General features: G+C 40.3%; 1 protein-coding gene across 3 annotated transcripts in view; it reads right to left on the bottom strand.

The window, feature by feature from the left end:
• Window positions 1–21341, bottom strand: part of slc8a3 (solute carrier family 8 member 3) — a 366652-nt gene that overhangs the window by 36334 nt on the left and 308977 nt on the right. For all 3 annotated transcript variants that reach the window (XM_039741132.1, XM_039741133.1, XM_039741134.1), the window contains one exon: window positions 14299–14316. In XM_039741132.1, coding sequence (XP_039597066.1) covers window positions 14299–14316 — 18 coding nt within the window. The remainder of the gene's footprint in view (window positions 1–14298; window positions 14317–21341) is intronic.

Genomic DNA, 21341 nt, shown 5'->3' with positions numbered 1-21341 from the left:
GCATTTCTTGTGTTCGTTGCCTCTATTCCTCTTCCAGCTTGAAGTTCACCTGACACAGGAAGGTGGAGGGAATTATAAGCCTTTACATTTGACTACTTTTGATGTCACTCCCTTCTGACAGTAGGTGCCTCAGGGTTACCCCTAAAAGTACAGGTTTAAGTTAAGGAAGGTTGTGGTCAGAATTCAAATAAGACACTGGTAGACTAGGGTGCAAATGTTGTGATGGCAAGTCCACTGATTCAGCCAAGACATTGGTTTTGTCTGTTTGTTTAAATCTTTGTGCTATTCACTGGTTAATAAAACATTTTCTAGAGTGCTTTTAGCTCCTTTGCATTTTTGGGCTTGGAGGTTACTCCTGAACAGGTTAAAACATGTAGAATGTACCATTTCTTTTATTGTCAAGAGGTTGAGATTTAATTGCAAAACCTGTCTTTTCCTATAAAGTACCTCATTTGGGAACCTGGCTTATTCTTGATCTATTCTGGTAATTTTACCGATTAACTCTGATGTCTTTTTGGTTTCTGATTTATTTTTGTGGGAAAGATATGAAATAATCAGTCCTCTTAGTTTCCCAGAGTGTTCCTGCAGAGACCTCTGAGGATGTATTTGTCTCTAAAAAATGAATTTGCTTGGATATAAATTCTGTACACTTCTTGTCAATAATAACAGGAGGTTAAGATGCCAGCTGAGAGATGAGTATATGGGGCATAATGATTTGAGCTCCATGATCAGAGGGGAGTGGTTAGAGATAACAATAGTGTTGTACTTGCAAAATCGTGGGCATAAAATTTTATAAAAAAAAAATAATCAATAAGAAATAGTTCAAATCTTCAGCAACAATGATGTACTGGTGAGAAGAAGGAGTATGCTCTTGAGTTTGGATTTAGAAATCTCCAAGGGTCCAATAATTTATTATCAATAACAAACTGTGTAATTATGTTTGTTTTGTTAGATGTTGTCACCCTTGTGACTGAAGACCTATCCAGTTAAAGTCTCCGGTCATTATAATTTTATGATTGTTCACTTTAGGAATGGATGCAAATATGTTTTGAATGAAGTCTCTATTATCCACATTGGGTGTGTAGATATTTATCCACATCACTGTACAATTAAATAAATTACCCATAATGATCACGTATCGCCCTTCAGAATCAGGTACTATATCTGATACTACCAATTAAATTGTTCTATGTATTATTATTTCCACATCTCTAGTTTTCTTTATGTGGCTGGAGTGGAATATTTGGGCAGTCCAATCTCTTTGAACTGAAAATCATCCTTGCTTAATAAGTGGGTCTCCTGTAAAATACTATCTTGGTGTTTAAACCTGTTGATTGACAGAATACTTTCTTTCTCCTCTTTAATTCATGATTGAGACCTTTGACATTCCAGCTCACAAAGTTTACTGTTTGGTCATAGAGACATTGCTTCTGGACCTTTGTTGACATTTTATAGTGTTAAATTAAGGTAGTACACTAAGATAGCTTTAACCTTAATTTCCAATTTTGTCAGAAGGTATTGTAATAAAGTCTATTGTTGTGATGGCACAATTGTAGGGGTGAAAAGGATAAATTAGAAATAGCGTGGTCTCTTTTTCTCCCCACTCAGCTCCCCTGCCCCCCATTTTGCCTCAACACATGAGGCTAGATCCCAGTCCTCTGACATACCTAAAGACAGAGCACATCCAAAACAAAGCAAGCCCATCAGCAGTAGTGTAGAAGGTGTCACACACGTGCGCATGGGAGGCAGCTAAATGGTTTGAGTGAAGGCAGTTCGGAGGCATGCCGGGATGTGGCAGAGTACATTAACTCTTTTTCTCCCTTCCTTGTAGACCATTCTCGGGGGAGTCCACCTGGCTCTATTGACATCACTTCCGGGACCGAGCCAATGGAAGTCGACCTCACCAGCTCCGGCCCCTCTGATGTCACGTCCGGCTGTGATCCAATGGTTGAAGACCACGTGCTTGATCCTTATGACCTCACTTCCTGTCTTCCCCTTTAAAAACCTGCCTCTTTTCCCTTTTCCCTCAGTCTTGTTTTGGACTCCGTTGTATGCACTTTAGTGCTGGTTACTTTGATAAAAACGACTTTTGCAGCCAGGATACCAGATTACATGGGTGGCTGCCCCAAACCTTTATCTGTCTATGTCTCGTTTTTGTGACAAAGGATTACAGTAGAGATATCTATTGGCAATACAGTCCAAATACTATGAACCTAGAATATAATCTTAAACATTCCCGAAAGAGTAAATCCAGGGAATAATGTTAAACAGTACTCATGGATAAGCAAATAACAAATGAAAGTACAATCCTAATAAAATAAACCAAGGGTATGATGTTAAACAAACCCCCTGGATTGTTTTAATTGTAATTAAAACTTAAAAATAGCTGAAAAGAAAATAGAATGTACAATTACATCAAAAGTCTCATTACGAATGGACCAAATTGCAAAGTGTCTGGATCGATTTTCTTAGTACTTTTTCTGCTTCATCCGGAGAACTAAAAATGTAGAACTTGCCTTGAATATCCACTCTCAATTTAGCAGGATACAAGAGGCTGCATTTGATTTCGGCTTTGCATATATTTGCTATACCGTTATGTGGAGGCAACAAAAGAAATACTACAAAAAGATATTTCGTCATCTGGCGGAACAGTGTATTTGGAATGTATTTATTTTATACAAACAAAAAGCTGGCAAAACTGTTTCTCATGCAAACTTTACATACCAGCTTGTTGAAAAAATCATTGCCGCACATCCACTGTCCACACTACCGCTAAAGAGATGTGGTCGACCCGGCAAATCGCGGAGCAATTCTGAGCGTCTTATTGGTGGACATTTTATTGATTGTATACCTCCAACAGAAAATAAAAAACAGAATCCAACTCGTACCTGTGCAGTGTGCTGTTCAAAAACAGATAAATCAGGAAAGAAAATCCAAAAAGAAACATGCTATTATTGTCCCAACTGTGACATTGGATTGTGTCTTTCACCGTGCTTTAAGATTTACCACAAATACTCATTTTGAGATTATATAGTTTTGGCATCATTAGTAGTATTATTCCGGTTGTTATTGTTTTTACTATTGTTCATTTCATATAATTTCAATTTTTATTCATCATTACTATTATTATTTGCATCATTAATATTTTGAGATTCAATAAAAATGTAAATTTCATGGCAAAAAAATGCAATGCTTTTTACATGCTTTTTGGAATAAAATGCAACACTAAGGAGGTTAAAGTCCTCTGCAATTATTCTAGAGAATAGTTAATCTCTGAATTTCATTGAGTTTGGACTTTCACAGTTTTCAGTGAGACTTTCAATTCTGATATTATTACTTCTTTATTCTTCTTCCACTGCAGTTAGTCTGTCTACAAGCACTTTGCAATCAGAATTTGCAGCTGTTGCTTTTTCGTCAGTGGTAGATGCCAATTGTTCAACTATTTAAATTTATTCTAAAAATTACTTGCATTTTTTACACATTTCTCCTGGGGCCTCATGCATAACACTGTGCATAGAATTCACACTAAAACATGGCATAAGGACAAAAGCGGAAATGTTTGTAAGCACAAAAAAATACAGATGCTTAAATCTGTGCGTTTGCCAACTTCCATGTTCTTCGGCTCCATAAATCCCGGTCAGCGTGAAAAGTAACGCATGTGCATGCGCCAGCTGACCCACTCCAACTCCTCCCAGAATTACACCTCTTTGAATACGCAAATCAATATAAATAGCCCGTAAGCTCAGCCTTCTGTGAAAAGGCAATGGCAAAAACACAGGGGGAAACAGAAGAATTTTCGCAAATACCAAGTGGAGGCAAGGAAAAACATACTATTTGTTGGTTTAAACAGTGGTATAAACAACAAAAGAAAGTTGATCAAGTGACATAAGAGTGTCGGAGAAACTTGAAAGCTCAAGTTCACAAAGTCGCTCAGTGTCCAAAATAAAAAAGAAGTCAGATATCAAAGTCGCCGTGAAAAGGCGAGCTGTAGCCCACTGGCTGAGTGTCATATGATAGCTTATTAGGGTACAGAGAAAAAAAAACAGGCATACACCTGGAAAAAAGAACGAAATTTCCACTTTAATCATGTAGTTTATTTTGTCATTAAAGTAGAACATCATAAACGTCATCTTAAAATCGTTTAATTTACTAATTTCTCAAATCCCATCGTAATTAAAGTAGCACGTTAAATGCTTTGTTTTGTATTTGATCTTCTATATGCTTTATGTGTATGAATCACTACCTGCTTCATAAACTGGCTTTCTCTTCCTCCGACAGGACACAGAATCCATTACATTCGTGATATTACAGCTCTGAATAATTAAAATACTGAGATGTATACTTGATATAACTTTCATGAAGATAGGGAACACAGTGGCGCAGTGATTGTTCATGCCTCACGCAAGATGCTTGCTGTGCCGTGAGTGACCTTTGATGAAATCATTTTTTGCAGCAGTACTGTCTCTTTCAAACATACTAACTCCCAATTCCAGTCCTTCCTTTTCTTTCTCCAAATACCCAATCGCCACACAATCAGCTCTGTAATAGACGTTAAGCTATCTGTAAGCTTAGAATGCCGATTCTTCAAAACTTTAAAGGAACATTGAAATATCTTCGTAGTATGTGTTTAATTACTGTATCCAACTATCCTTCCAGTGTCGCGTCAGCCCAGCAAGAATACAGTGCGAGGCAGGAACAATCCGTGAGCGGAGCACTTTATAAAGCGGCTCAGGTTGTGCAATATTATAACTGTATTGCAAGTTTACAGTGAGGTAATTGTACCTATAAGTACAAAGCGTTCTACATGGAGCACTTGATGGACTGATTGAGTGTGTTTATAGTTCTTGGGATGAAACTGTTTCTGAACAACGAGGAAAGGCTTTAAAGTGTTTGCCGTATGAGAACAGTTCAATAGACAGCATGACTGAGGCAGCGTATGCTTGATGCTGTATACCGATAATTCTCTTTCCGATCAGCTGCTGTACAGCTGTGATTCCACAATCAGATATAGTGATATAAATACTCCAAGTGGTGCAGTGGGAGTAATATGGAAAAAGATGATCCGCTGTGGCAACTCCTAACAGGAGCAGCTGAAAGAAGAAGGTGCAGTGAGAGTAACAACGCTAAAGCAGTTATGGTATTTAGAATAGTATGACCATTCTATGGACCATTATATTGTTACAGGTTAATTACAATCAGATGCCTTAAACTAATAAGCAATATGCGGTTAATTTCAGTGTATTTATAAAGCAGCGTCAGGGATGTGGATCTGAAAAAGAAAGGGAAACTACACTGGAACAGTAGCACTGCTGTGACGCTGGGTTCCACCAGTTTGCAAAACCGAGCGGAGAACTTGCGTACGCCAGGGTTTTAGCTAGCGTGAAAATGTGCGTGGCTTTATGTCTAGTTTAGGTTTTATACATCCTGATTTTAATATGGAAATAGGAGTACACAACATTTTTCCCACTTTCACCCTCGGCTGTTGCAATGTCAAGTTCCCAGAGATCTATTCTTTCGCCTATCTGTTCCAGGTCAGTCTCTGTTAGGCCGTACCTTGAAATTAAGGCCTGTTTGGATGAAGCTTCAGCTGTGTTTTATATTTCTTTCTGAGCCACTTTTCTGCTACTCATGCTTTTAAAGTGCCTCAGGTTCAGTAAATACAGAATTTCTTGGGATGATAGTAAAAAAAAATATAAAATAACATTGCTGCTAACGGAATTCCATCTCAGACGACCATTTCTAAATTGTGACATCATTACTATAAACACAGAGAGGAAGGTTAATAAGATCTTAGCTCAACAAATCCACAAGAAGGAAGTATATAATGCAACACCAGTAATTACCAACACAAACGGAGACAAAATTATTCACCATAAAAATATAATGCACACATTTACAGACTTCTATAAGTCCTTATATACTACTCAGTTTAAAGAAGACAAGACACAATATAAATACTTCTCTCAGTGCAGAGGAATTTGATAAACTTCTGAATTTCTAGACGCTATAAACTCATTTCAGAGTGGGAAAGCAGCAGGTCCTGATGGCTACACTGCTGAATTTTACAGAAAATTTTTATTTAAGTCTTTTCCTCTTTTATTAGCAACATTCATAGAGGGTATAGACAATAAAATTCTACCTCAAACTTTTCACCAAGCACTAATTACCATCTTTCCTAAAAAAATAAGGACTTATTAAAATGTGCATTATACTGTACAGACCAATCTCACTTGTGAATAATCATGTTAAGATACTCTCCAAAGTTCTAGCTAGAAGGACTGAGAAAGTGCTTCCTTCCATAAGACCAATTTATTAAAGGCAGACACATAGCTTCTAATCTTCGACACCTGTTTAATGTAATACACCCACAAAGTCTAACACCCCAGAGATCTTATTATCTGTGGCTGCAGAAAAAGCATTCAATGTGATTCACTACATTGCACAAATTTGGATTTGGCCCAAACATATGTGCATGGATCAAACTACTGTATACCAGTCCAGAAGTTTCAGTTTGTATGAACATCACCATTTCACACTACTTCAAGCTAAAATGTGGTGCTAGACAAGAATACCCTCTGTCACCACTCCTATTTGCATTCGCCATTGAGCCATTGGCTGTTCACTTTTCTAAATGCTTATGAGATAAAGGGGATTATCATATAGAAGGGCTTGAACAGAAAATATCACTATATGTAGGTGATATAGTACTATGTATATCAGATCCACAAAATACTGTGCCTGCAGTTCTAACACCACTAGCATAATTTCAAAATATATCTGGCCTCAAAATTAATTTGAATAAAAGTGTGCTTTTTCCAGTGAACTCTGTAGCAGACAACATTAGAATGGACACCTTCCCTTTTATCATTGTAGATCAGTTTAAACAATGAGGGGTAAACCATAAGGCTCTTTTTCAACAAATTTTTGCTGTCTACATGGAAAAACATAAACAAGACATGCAAAGATGATCTACCCTCCATCTCACTTTAGCAGGAAGAATTAAAACCATCAAGATGAATATCCTTCCTAAGTTTCTTTTTCTATTTCAAAGTACCCCACATACATTAACAAATTATTTTTTAAGAAATTAGATTAAATTATAACCTCATTTATTTGGAATTCAAAACACCCATTCATCCAAAGGACGACCATACAACGACCTAAAGTGGCATGGCTCTACCTAACTTTGAATGTTATTATTGAGCAGCAAATATACAAGCTACAAAAACCTAGACCTTGACACAAACAGATGTACACACACAGGCTTGGTTCACAATAGAAATAAAATCCTACAGTACTCCTTTATACTCCTTGCTTTTTGCCCCAGTAAATACAAGTTATCATCAATATACTAACATCCCGATTGTCCTTCACTCACTCAGAACATGGAACCAATTTAGGAAGCACTTCAAAATTGAGAAGCTTTTATCTGTGGCACTTATACATGATAACCACCTTTTTCCACCATCTCAAACTTACATAGTTTTTAATGTTTGGAAAACGTATGGGATTAAATCAGTTAGAGAATTGTACATAGATAATGTCTTTGAATCCTACAAACAATTACACTCCATTTTAGCTTCCCATCAACACAATTTTCAAGCTATTTCCAAATTAGAAACATGGCTAAACAAAATCTGCCCAGTTTTCTTCACATCCCACCTGTTTCTATTCTAGGAGAAATATTGATCAGCTTTGAGGACTCAGACAGCATTTCTATAACATATAAATGTAGAGAAAATCCAAGCAAAATCACACCTTTTATTAGTTAACTAAAAAGATTACTGAGTTGCCTCGAAAGCTTGCATATTGTAATCTTTTTAGTTAGCCAATAAAAGGTGTCATTTTGCTTCGATTTTATCTACATTCATAATGGCTAACATGGTACAACACCCTAGTACTATAACATATAAAAACATTTTAAAGTCCCTTCCTTTCAAAGATCCCAGAGTACAGTGGGAAAAGGATCTCTTACTCAACATTTCAGAAAAGGAGTGTAAGGCAGCCATGCACAGAATTCAGTCTGGCTCCATATGCGCAAAACATACAATTTTTCAACTTAAAATCTTTTATGAAGCACATCTATCTTGTTTAAAATTGTCCAAATTTTTTCAGGGCAAGATCCAACCTGTGAATGTTGCAACTGAGCTCCAGCTTCATTGGGACATTTGTTTTGGGTGTCCACCAAATTAACACTATTCTGGACCAAAAGTTTGAAATCCCTATCAGACAGCCTTGGTGTCACAGTCACGCCTATTCCATTAACAACTGTGTTTGGTGTACTCCCAGATGGGCTTAAAGTGGAGAAGGAAAAACAAACTCTAATTGCCTTTACTTCACTATTAGCATGTAGACTTCTCTTGCTCAACTAGAAGAATCCTAGCCCACCTCTTTTAAGTCAGTGGGTAAGTGATGTACATTGGGATGCAAAAGTTTGGGCAACCTTGTTAATAGTCATTATTTTCCTGTATAAATCATTGGTTGTTACGATAAAAAATGTCAGTTAAATATATCATATAGGAGACACACACAGTGATATTTGAGAAGTGAAATGAAGTTTATTGGATTTACAGAAAGTGTACAATAATTGTTCAAACAAAATCAGGCAGGTGCATAAATTTGGGCACCGTTGTCATTTTATTGATTCCAAAACTTTTAGAACTAATTATTGGAACTCAAATTGGCTTGGTAAGCTCAGTGACCCCTGACCTACATACACAGGTGAATCATATAATGAGAAAGAGTATTTAAGGGGGTCAATTGTAAGTTTCCCTCCTCCTTTAATTTTCTCTGAAGAGTAGCAACATGGGGGTCACAAAACAACTCTCAAATGACCTGAAGACAAAGATTGTTCACCATCATTGTTTAGGGGAAGGATACAGAAAGCGGTCCCAGAGATTTAAGCTGTCTGTTTCCACAGTTAGGAACATATTGAGGAAATGGAAGACCACAGGCTCAGTTCAAGTTAAGGCTCGAAGTGGCAGACCAAGAAAAATTTCGGATAGACAGTGTGGAAACCGTACCCCCAACACAGACAGACCGACACCAGGATGTATGAAACACGCTATTTATTTTTCCTTTACTGCACCACAATGCCTTCTCTCATCAACTCTTTCCTTTATTCTTCTTTCACCAACTCTTTCCTTTCTTCTTCTTCTTTCTTTTCTTCTTTCCCTCTTTCTTTCTCTCTCTTTCTCTTGGACCTCCTCCTCCTCACAAGCTTCGTCTCCTTCCTCCCAACTCTGGCTCCCCGTCTGGAAGGAGGCGGCTCCTTTTATCAGGACCCGGATGAGTCCCAGGTGCTCCCCTTGACGTCACTTCCTGGTGTGGCGGAAGTGTCAGGAAAGCCCCTGGAAGCACTCCGGGTCGTCTTAGAACCGTTTCTGGGAGCACTTCCTGGTATGGCGGAAATGTTGCCATCCAGGACTCCCCAACTGACCGGGCGCCCCCTGGCGGTGGCCACATCCTCACACGGGCATCCCAGCTCCGTCTCTGTGGCCCCCAAATAGACCCGGGCGGCTGCCCTCTCGTGGCCGAGGAGAAGTATTGTCCCCATTGGGGACTGTCCAGGCGTCCCGGCCGGGCAGTGTCCCCGTACATCTCTGACACTGCCCCTCACCAGCTGAAGCCCATCCGCAAAGCGCCCGTCCAGCGAGGGTCAACAGTTTCCCATTTCGGGGTCCCGCGCGTACCATCTTCCATGGTCTGGACCTGAAAAAGAAGACACAGGTGCGGAGACGTCGTCCCGACGCCGCCTAATGGCATTTCTTCTCGGGCATACGGACAACGCCTCCACAAATGCCCAGCTCCATGGCACCTGTAACACCGGGCGCACCTTGTATTTCAGGTGTTCTCCGGCCTGAAAACAGGACGGAACGCCCGTGCCTGTATCCGTTCAGCTTGGCTCGGGCAGCTCTCCATTGCCTCGAGAGATCTCTCGCCACACACGAGCTCTTGCTCACTCTTTTTGCCCTGTCCGGAGACCCTCCATTTTTCTCCGGGCCTCCCGTTGCTCTGGGGTGCCGCAACAGCTTGGATCCCCTTATGAATTAAAGCGGGACCCCTTGCCGCTTGCACCCCTCTCGATCGGGCTCCGAGCACCGCCGCTTCTTGGCGCGGTGGTCTGGGTGCCGACATACAAGCCGGCACCGCCCCGACTCTGCTTGTACTGCGGTCTCAGTACTCGTCCCCCGATCTACTGTCGGAACCCTTGCTACTTGAATCCCTTCCGTTACATCCAGGTTCTTTTAGCTAAGGATTCCATAATCCTGTTCGGTACCGGTGTCACTTACCTGTACCGACGCATCAGACTTACTGGAGAATCCCACGCGCGCGTTAACCACCCCAGTACGGCTCTCAGGGGCGCGTCCGTAGTCTCCTCCAGCGCCTTGAGCACACTCGCCAGGTTCTGTAATACCTGCAGAGAGGCTGTACAGGACGAAAGACTTTCTCTAACTCCTGTACAGCCAACAACAAGTCACTTAAGCCAGCCGGCACTGAAGTCGTACATTTCTCTGACTCACCTGCCGGCTGGGAGCCGTGGAGCTCCTGCGCATGCTCCGTTGGGTCTTCGGGTGTCCCAGGATTGACGTTCGTTGGTCCCGCCTTCTTGTACTCACCGGCGGGACACAACACACACCGCCCAATCCGTTACTTGTTTTGGGGAGGAACTTCCGGTCTTCCAACGCCCTCCACCCTATGAGCAGACGTCTTCGGGAGGAGACTTCCGGGCAGCTTCCGCCCGCAGCCATTCTGCAGTCGAGCGGCTCCTCTTCGTCTCCCGTCGTCGCCTCGTTGTCAGACCACGGGTCGGCATGCTTCGCCACAGACGCGGATTCGGGCAGTCCCCTGCTAAAAACATGACCAGGCGACCGCAGGGTAAGTCCCGCCAAGCGATCACCCTCCGGGACGCGAGACTTACCTCCCGAATCCCGTCTTCTCGAATCCGCTGTCGCCGGGAGGCTTCTTCCGCCGCCCGCCGCCTGCAGCAGCAACGACGACGCCGGGTAGAGGCGTCGCTACCTTCAGGGCCCGGTTGCCCTTTTTCTTCCCCATAACAGAGACGTCCGTCTGGCGTGGTTTACAGCGGGCGTTTCCAGAGGCGTCAGCGCAGGCTTGCGTGTCGCGGCGTAGTGCGCCTTCGTCTGTTGTGCGGGGTTGGCTCCACAAAATATTTATAAAGACGGGTCCCCCTTTTAGCAGGGGGTTGGTCCCTGTTCGGGCGCCATTGTGGAAACCGTACCCCCAACACAGACAGACCGACACCAGGATGTATGAAACACGCTATTTATTTTTCCTTTACTGCACCACAATGCCTTCTCTCATCAACTCTTTCCTTTATTCTTCTTTCACCAACTCTTTCCTTTCTTCTTCTTCTTTCTTTTCTTCTTTCCCTCTTTCTTTCTCTCTCTTTCTCTTGGACCTCCTCCTCCTCCTCCTCACAAGCTTCGTCTCCTTCCTCCCAACTCTGGCTCCCCGTCTGGAAGGAGGCGGCTCCTTTTATCAGGACCCGGATGAGTCCCAGGTGCTCCCCTTGACGCCACTTCCTGGTGTGGCGGAAGTGTCAGGAAAGCCCCTGGAAGCACTCCGGTCGCCTTAGAACCGTTTCCGGGAGCACTTCCTGGTATGGCGGAAATGTTGCCATCCAGGACTCCCCAACTGACCGGGCGCCCCCTGGCGGTGGCCACATCCTCACACGGGCATCCCAGCTCCGTCTCTGTGGCCCCCAAATAGACCCGGGCGGCTGCCCTCTCGTGGCCGAGGAGAAGTATTGTCCCCATTGGGGACTGTCCAGGCGTCCCGGCCGGGCAGTGTCCCCGTACATCTCTGACAACAGAAGCGACGAATGGTGAGAACACTCAGAGTCAACCCACAGACCAGCACCAAAGACCTACAACATCATCTTGCAGCAGATGGAGTCACTGTGCATCGTTCAACCATTCGGCGCACTTTACACAAGGAGATGCTGTATGCGAGAGTGATGCAGAGGAAGCCTTTTCTCCTCCCACAGCACAAACAGAGCCGCTTGAGGTATGATTAAGCACATCTGGACAAGCCAGCTTCATTTTGGAATAAGGTGCTGCGGACTGAAATGAAACTAAAATTGAGTTATTTGGGCATAACAAGGGGCGTTATGCATGGAGGAAAAAGAACACAGCATTCCAAGAAAAACACCTGCTACCTACAGTAAAATATGGTGGTGGTTCCATCATGCTGTGGGGCTGTGTGGCCAGTGCAGGGACTGGGAATCTTGTCAAAGTTGAGGGACGCATGGATTCCACTCAGTATCAGTAGATTCTGGAGACCAATGTCCAGGAATCAGTGACAAAGCTGAAGTTGTGCCGGGGCTGGATCTTTCAATAAGACAACAACCCGAAACACTGCTCAAAATCCACTAAGGCATTCATGCAGAGGAACAAGTACAACGTTCTGGAATGGCCATCTCAGTCCCCAGACCTGAATATAATTGAAAATCTGTGGTGTGAGTTAAAGAGAGCTGTCCATGCTCGGAAGCCATCAAACCTGAATGAACTAGAGATGTTTTGCAAAGAGGAATGGTCCAAAATACCTTCAACCACAATCCAGACTCTCATTGGAACCTACAGGAAGTGTTTAGAGGCTGTACTTTCTGCAAAAGGCGGATCTACTAAATATTGATTTCATTTTCACCTGCCTGATTTTGTTTGAACAATTATTGTACACTTTCTGTAAATCCAATAAACTTCATTTCACTTCTGAAATATCACTGTGTGTGTCTCCTATATGATATATTTAACTGACATTTTTTATCGTAACAACCAACGATTTATACAGGAAAATAATGACTATTAACAAGGTGGCCCAAATTTTTGCATCCCACTGTAATATACTAGTTGAAATTGGAAAATCTCAAATTCTTACTTGGTGGATCTGTACAAAAATGCTTTAAAACCTGGCAGGATCTAATCAATAGAATTTTAGAATAAGCTTATAGATCAGGAAAAAGGATTCTCTTCTCTCTTTTTCTACTTTTAAAGTTTTATTCTGGCTTGTAAAAGGTTAAATCCTGAATTTACTGTTTGCTTTGAAATGCAATTAATTTGCATTTAGTTGCAGACCCAGTACCATAGTGGTTAGCACTGATGTCTCACAGACCCAGAATTACGAGTTAAAACTCGTGCCAATCTCAGGTTCAAATAAGAGTTTTATTTTAAATACCTTAACACATTCTTCTTTTCTCAATAAACAATTAAATTCTCTTGTCTTTCTTATTCCTTCTCCTTTAATGCTTCCCAAGTGAGTGTTGTCCTTCTGTTCTCCTGACTTAATCTCTCTGGGTGAGGCAGAGCAACTTTCTTTATGCCAGACCTGGGAGTACTTCTGATGCCATAATATTACAACCTGTAAGCACTTCTAAGTCAGGTGGAACCTCCCAAAAACAAAGGATGATCCTTTCTGCAGCTCCCCCTAGTGTCTCTCAAGAAACACAGCAGGGATGCCAATTGGGACTACAACATCCATGCAGACCTGCGTGTATACACATGGGAAACTCACCAGGGGGATGCTGCCACCTATAATATTGGAGGAACACATGGACCCAGGAAGCTGCTTCCCTCTGTCCATTCATTACAAAGGCTTCCAGGCTAGAGTAAAGAACCATTCCACTCTGCTGGAATGTCAACCAATTTGTATCCTTTATGACAAGATGAATAAATGTTGTTAGAGCTAATCATACTTTTACATGAAACTAAAATGTAACAATTCTACTTAATTTTTGTGTTCACTTATTTGATACTTTATGCATATGAAGCTTAAGTTGGCTGGAACTGTAAGTGTCAATGCCTGATCAATTAAACAATAATGATCCACCCAAGAAGAAGTGTTGATTAATGCAGAAATTTTCATATAAAAACTATACTTTCCTTGAAATGAACTATCAGGCAAATGTGACTGTGGGAGAGTTTAGTGCCTGACAAAAGTTGTGAGACAAAAGGCTGCTTATGATCAAACAATGAGGAACACTCATATCCTCTTTTCCGCAAGCTGGATGAGGAATCTCATTTTTGACCATGCTACAGGGCACTTTAAAACTATAATTGTTGCATGATGGTTAAATCTCTCTCTGGTAATAAATAATGAGACATCTTCCACATTGAAGGGAGTCTTGTAAAGAAAACAAAAAAAAAAACAAAACAAAACAGAGTATTCTGAATCAAGACCAATGGGGTCTCTGGATGTAAGAAAGAAAATGTGGTCAGTCTGCTGGTTCATTATAAGAAGTTTGTCAATCACCAATAAATAAAACAAAGGACAACTCACCTTGGGCCAAGAGCAGAGCTGTAAAGAGAAAGAGAAAGAGAGTCAAAGGCAGTTGTCAGTTAACCTTTAAAAAGCTTCATGATGAAATGCTAAGCTGGCAATAGTCTGGGTCTTTGCACACAGAAAATTCATGAAGAATATTGGCAGCATGCTGAGAGATTGAAAAGCAAAATTCAAGAAGACATAACATGCAAAGCCAATCAGGACATATCGGGTACACCTCTAGAAAGAGTCACCAAAAGCACTGTATTTAGCAGTTTATTTCTCAACCGATTTCTTTGAGGAAAAATTGAAGGTGCAAAAATTCCACTTGGCTATCACAAAGCCAGTTGATGGTTGTTGCTGCCTTAGGAACAATCCCAACAGAATCCTGGCCAGAAAGTTTATAACTGTATACAATAATATATGACTTTATACATGAGGTTGCACATGCATTTCTGCTCTTGCATTCTTTGGTTTCTTCAAAACAAAAACTGCATTGTAAGTGTGTATGCATATGGCCTAGTAATGTACCTAGTTACTCTGCTAAAGGGTTGTAGAAAACCAAATCCTACCTTGGGACACAAGATAATTGCCGTCGGATGGAGCACAAGTTAATCAGTGGGCTCTCTCATATGAAAAACTTAGAGATGCCAATCAAACAAGCCTGTAGGTTTCTTGGATGTGAGAGGAATTTAGTGTAATGAGTGCAGAAACAGATAAAAGTACACACTCTACAGTTAGACTGACTGAGCTGGAAATTTAAACCAGGTCATGGAGAGATGAGAAGGTAGCACTAACCACTCTACCAGCCTTATGAAATAAAACTAATTCACTCAATCCTTTTCCAAACTCACCTATTCCATTTAAAGACAGTTTAGTGGCCACAATCCACGGTGGTAGTAGTAAGACAGCAATGTTGAACACAAGGCACACTCCAATTCAGAGTAGCCACTTAGTTTAATCTGCCCAATGTAGGTTTGAAATGAAGTTAGAGCACATGAAACAAATCCACATGGATACCCAGAGAACATGCAGAATACAAATAACCAATGACCAGACTGAAGAGATGAGGTTATGGCACTAAACACTTTGCTACCTCTATGAAATATTCATTTACTACAGTTTCTGAACACAATTATTGCATTACAGAATCACAGGCTGGAACATCAGCTGTACTGGGACACAATGTAGGAACCAACTCTGGACAGCATTAAAGCAAACTGTAAGACTTTGTCATATTACTTGTAAAATGCAAAAACACTTTTTTTTTTCTTTATATTGTGGACTATGGCTGTCCAGTCATCCCGGCCAATACCTCCAGTCCCCCAGGTGGAGCCTTCCCTGCAGAATGGAGGTGCCCCGAATACCAGCAGGGAATTATGGATAATGAAGTTTTCATCCACAGCCCTGCTGGATACCACAGGGGCCACTAGAAGGAGCTGCAGGGAGGAGCAACAAGTATTTTTCCTACAACCCAGAAGTGCGTCCTAGTCACATGGACAGAGGGAATGACGTGCTTCCGGGTTGAAGAAGAGGAGTTTTCATCTGACCCGGAAGTGCTAGGAAATCACATGGACTGCGGGTTCTGGGAGAGATACCAGACGACGAGCTGAGCTGGGTGGCAGGGTGGAAACGCGTCTGGGAGTGGAGGATTATTGTGTATTGTTGAGTAATTGATTATTGTATGAGTATTGTGGAGAGGAGGGTAATTTGTGCACTGTTTATTAATAATAAAGTCAATATTTGGACTTTTACCTGGTGTCTGGCATCTAGTCTGAAGGTTCAAAGGGACGACAGTACCCCCTATCTGTCACACTATTTTAGATGTTCAATTCACATTCTACTTTCATAGGCCATGATGTGCCCAAGAGTCTCAAAAGAGAGATAACCGTTTAACTGCCATAATTTGGACTTCTGAACTTGTCGTTGCATTGAAATCCCCTTCTGTTCAATATGACCTTCCTCAGTTGTTTTAAATTAAAAATGAAGTCCAAATCCAATTAGCTATCGTTGTCCAAGGTGAAGCAGAGCTTGTCTTTAACAAGGTGCTTGTCTGGTTTGCTCTTGAAGATTTCCCAGGAGAACAGAAGCCTTCTTAAACTCCTCCCCATTGAACTCCCCCCTTGCCTGCTACCTTTCATCAAATTGTTCCCAAAAGATATTTAAGCTGCTATTCTTTCTTTTCATCTCAAATATACAAAATCCTCTCTCTGTGGTTGGGATCACACATCTAAAGCTGGAGTGCCAAGGACTGGCGTGTAATTGGAAGGTGTGTATTTTAGTATTTTATGTTTGTAGGTGTGTTGTATAGAAAATAATGGCAATTACAGAAAGAAAGCACAGATACAAAAATAAATAAGAATATACCATTTGCAACAACTTTGCAGTTATATTAAATTTTTGGTTGCCAGATTGCACTACTACCATGTCAGACACAGGAAAGATATTAACTGAGGATGGGATGCTAGTCCATCACAGGGCACAGTCACATACAGTCCCGATATAGGGTGCCCAAAATGGGAAGTCTGTGGTAAACCAGAGCGCACACTGAAAAACCCAGAGAATGTGCTTCAAACAGATAAAAACAACAGAGTGTCAAAATGCTGCATGTTGAATAACACATACAATTAATAATTTTACTGTAGTCTGTATATGACAATAACGACCCTATAAGCCTGACCAGGAACTGAACCAAGTTGTGATAATGCATCATTAACCAATGTGCCACAAACAGAAAACAGACTAGTAAACATATTGTTTTTTTTTAATTTCATGAACTAGTGGATTTACAGTGTCTATGAAAAGTATTCACCCTCTTTGAAGTTCTCACATTTTATTTTTATGCAACATTGAATCACAGTGGATTCAGTCAGGCTTTTTTGACACTGACAAATAGAAAACAGTCTTATTAATGCTAAAGAAAAAAAAAATCAGATCTCTGCAAAGTAATTACAAGTATAAAACACTAAATAGTTGATCACATAAGTATTCACTACCTTTAATATGACCACCCTTAATAACCACTAGTGCAGCAAATTGGCTTTAGAAGTTACAAAATTATTTCAGTGGAGACCACCTGTCTGGGATTAAGCTGATGGTAGTCTAAATGTCCCATTATCTGGAAGCTCCAACTTGTGGTGAGTCAGTATAGTTGACAAACATACACGATGAAGACAAAAGAACACTCCGAGAAAATCCATAAAAAGGGGGACTGAAAAGCACATCGGGGGATGGAGACAAGAAAATATCACTGAATATTCAATGGAGTACAGTTGATTCAATCATTAAGAAATGGAAAGAGTATGGCACAGCTGCAGATCTGATAGAGCAGGCCATCCACAAAAACTGAAGAAAAAAAGTGAGGGAAGCCATCAAGAGGTCTATGAGAACCCTAAGAAAATTACAAGCTACAATGTTTGAGCTCTGTGGGAGAGTGAGAGAACATGAAAGAGAAAAAACGGACAGGATGTCTCAAGAGAAATCATGTGGTAGACTCTGATGACAACTGCAAAAAGCTTCTGTGGTCTGATAAGGCCAAAATTGGCCTTTTTGTCATCAGAAGTACCAAACACTACACACTACCAAAAACACACCATTGTCACTGTGAAGCATGGTGGTGGCAGCATCATGTTGTGAAGATTTTACAATACAGTAGGCTCTGAAAGGCTTGTGAGGGTAAAATAAATGCAACACAATGACAGATTAATCCTGCAAGTGAAGCTGATGCATTCTGCAAGAAACCTGCACTTTGGGAGAATATTTATTTTCCACTAATACAACTACTTCAAGCATAAAGATTATTATACGATAATGGTAATTAATTTGTCATGATGCTAAAAGGCAACCTACAATACTATACATGATTGAACTACACCTCTAATTATGGTTATAAGAGCAATATTTCACATGCAGATGGTCCACTGATATTCTTTCTTTCATGTGCTAGTTAGAATCGCCACTCTCTCAAATATATGTCTCCTTGGATCTACACTAGTTGACAATAACACAGCACTATTTTTTTGTGGACAGTGGATACCTGGATGTTAAAAACAAAAAACCCATTATGTGCAATATAAGATGATGTTCCTAGGATTTTTAATGATGACCATTGATTCCTAGAAGTGACTTCCCAGAGTTTATGAATCTTAAAGTAACCCATGCTTACTTGCCATATGTTTTAACATAAATATTAATAAATGAAGAAAGCAGTCACTTCCCTGTAATGCCATTTGGAGAACAATGACACTGTTATTTTGAAGGAGGATAGGTGACTTAGTCAGAGTCACAAAGTGAGTCAAGCATTTGTTGTGGGTACTCCTCCTGGAGGGGTAATCACTCATGTCACACGTCAACAGTGATGAGCATCAGCACCACCTTTATAATTTTTTCTGCAGAAATATTTCTCCTTTGTGTAATACTAGTAATATTCTTTTTCTTCCTCTTTCCATTATGCTCTGACCTTTGCTAATGTCAAAATAAGCTCCCACAACAGACCACAAGTAACTTTAATGGTAAGTCATTGCGTGTATTATCAAAAGTAGTTAATGGCAAAGCAAAGAACTCATAGATGGTCCTTTGTCGCTTCCACCTCCTATCCCTAAGCAACTGAAAGCTTTAGAATCTTCTGAATGGTGAAATCTTCAGAGCCATCAGATATTACTTTCTATTGCTTTTGCTTTTTAATCATTTTGCTGCCAGCTAGCATTCCAGAAGTCAGGGATAATGCATGTCAAAGAAGCTCTTAGCAGCAAGATGAAGGATCAGTTCCTGCTGAAAGAACACCATCTCAAAGTCCCTCAGGAAGAACTTAGTGAAGTATGAAGAAGTGCTGTCCTCATATTGCTTTCCATCATTACACTCCTAAATCAAAAACAATAAAATGCAAGAGGTTGTTTTTCAAACAACAAAACAGGAGAGGTTGTTTTTCTTTTCTGATGTTCACTACATCATATTCAGTTATCTGAATTCTAATAAATATACCTTGTAGTATGCAGGGACAAAAAAAATTGCCCTGGCATATCAAAAATAATGTAGTCTTAAAATGCCTATTATCAGTAGAGTGTGAGTGGGATAAATAAGAAGGGACAATCAAATTGAACTAGCTTAAAACAGCACTGTCAAACATCTCACATCCTCTTCACCCTTTAGTTTTCTTTTCTTTTAAATATTACTCCGGGTATTAAATGAAAACATGAGAAAATACTGCTCATTAGTTTCTATTTTGTAACAGGTTATCAATTAATTCAATTAAAAATCAATTACATGTAGAAGCAGTGGTCCAAAGCGCATGGAATCACAGGTGACACATAGAATTACTACTATCAGATAAAGGTTTATGGTCACCCATTAAGCCAGTGCACAGAATGTCACACACATGCTCTGTGAAATGTAGATCACAGAATATGGCTGCCCAGGGATAGATTTTTGACCCTGCCTAGAGAGCTCTGAGAGATGGTAACCATGTGTATGTTTATTAATGACACCTTGGAGGTAGTACTGTTATATACAGAAGCAATTAAAAAGGCGAAGTGCATTAAAAACTGAAGCCAGGAAGCCCTTCTTTACAATATGAATGCTGGGACTCTGGAACAAACTACCAAAACATGTAGTTGAAGCAGAAACCCTGACAACCTTTAAGAAGAATCTGTATGAGATACTGGGATAGCTTAGCTATTAGCTAAACACTGGATAGACTGAATGGTCTCTTTCTAGTTTGTGAAATTTCTTATGTTCTTTTCTGATGGAAATTCCTAATTCTTTCTGACAGCCAAAGTGACTTTCTGGAATAATCATCTGTGGCATCATTGCACTGTTGCCTCTTTGTGGCTAGCAACTACAGCAGAATATTGAGCTCATCACTTTAGTGGTGATTTTTAGCATGACAGTGTTATGATTTGGACTTATTTCTTAAATTTATTTTGACCTTTCTCTCCATTTGTCTCAATTCTAAGATTTTGTTACATTTAAAAAAACATTTTTGCAGCTTAAAAAATTATTTGATGCATATTGAAGAACCGGAAAAATACTTTTTTTTAGCGACAGCGCAATTAGGTGATCTATTATGTTGACAGTTGCTGTGGTTACAAAGTTTCATATATGAACAGGACTACCTGGCATGTATCATCATTGACTCGATGGCTTAAAAGGAAAGTTCCATCCTTTTCCTGGTCATTTGAGACTTGATATTTACTTGTCTTTGTTTCTGAACTCTTAACTGACTTCAATGCTTCAGACTTATGACTTTCAATTTTAGCTCCTGTACTTGGTTTAGGTATTTATATTTACGGCTGATTTTTCTCATTTTGAACTTTGCTTGTCTTATATTACATCTCATCTCCCAGTTATAATTCTACTGCCTACATTATTTGGCACAATAAGCAAATATACAAACCTAATCATGTGCATAACTGGCCAAGCTGCTCTCTCTTGGCAGTCACGCAAATACATCTTTGTACATTTGTAATTGCCAAGTCTACCATCATTCCTTATGTTGGTTTTTCATGGGTTTTTTGTAATATTGGTTGCTATGATGCTACATGGTTGCACAACGCATGGTGTATAGCACAAGACCTGTAACATTTCAAGTTTTGACCTTGGCTACAACTGACCTCCCTTCTAAGCGACCCTTAAATTACTACTATTGAAATCAAACAAAAGTGGTTCATCTGGACTATATGGAAAAATCCACATAATCTCAACATAATAAAGTCAATTTAAAAAAATTCATGTCACTTTTCTTATCTGTCTTAAATGAAAACATTGTATTCTTCCACATACCAAGAAGGATAGTTTTCTCCTGAATCATGACCCTGTCTAAAAATCTGTATCTCATTTTTTGATCATAAGTACACTTAATTTTTGTTGATATTCTTTGGCCAGAAGTAATTGTCCACATATTTCTTATCCAAAGATGCACATGATCCATCATCCTATATGTTGTTGTGTAGAAAGCAGTTAGCATACAGTCATGGCTGAAATTATCGACACCCCTGGAATTTTCCCAGAAAATGCACCATTTTCTCCCAGAAAATTGTTGCAATTACAAATGTTTTGGTATACAC

The sequence above is a fragment of the Polypterus senegalus genome, chromosome 18 (assembly GCF_016835505.1).
Source record: "Polypterus senegalus isolate Bchr_013 chromosome 18, ASM1683550v1, whole genome shotgun sequence".
In the NCBI taxonomy this organism is placed as follows: Eukaryota; Metazoa; Chordata; class Cladistia; order Polypteriformes; family Polypteridae; genus Polypterus; species Polypterus senegalus.
This window is presented reverse-complemented; position numbering and strand designations above follow the sequence as displayed.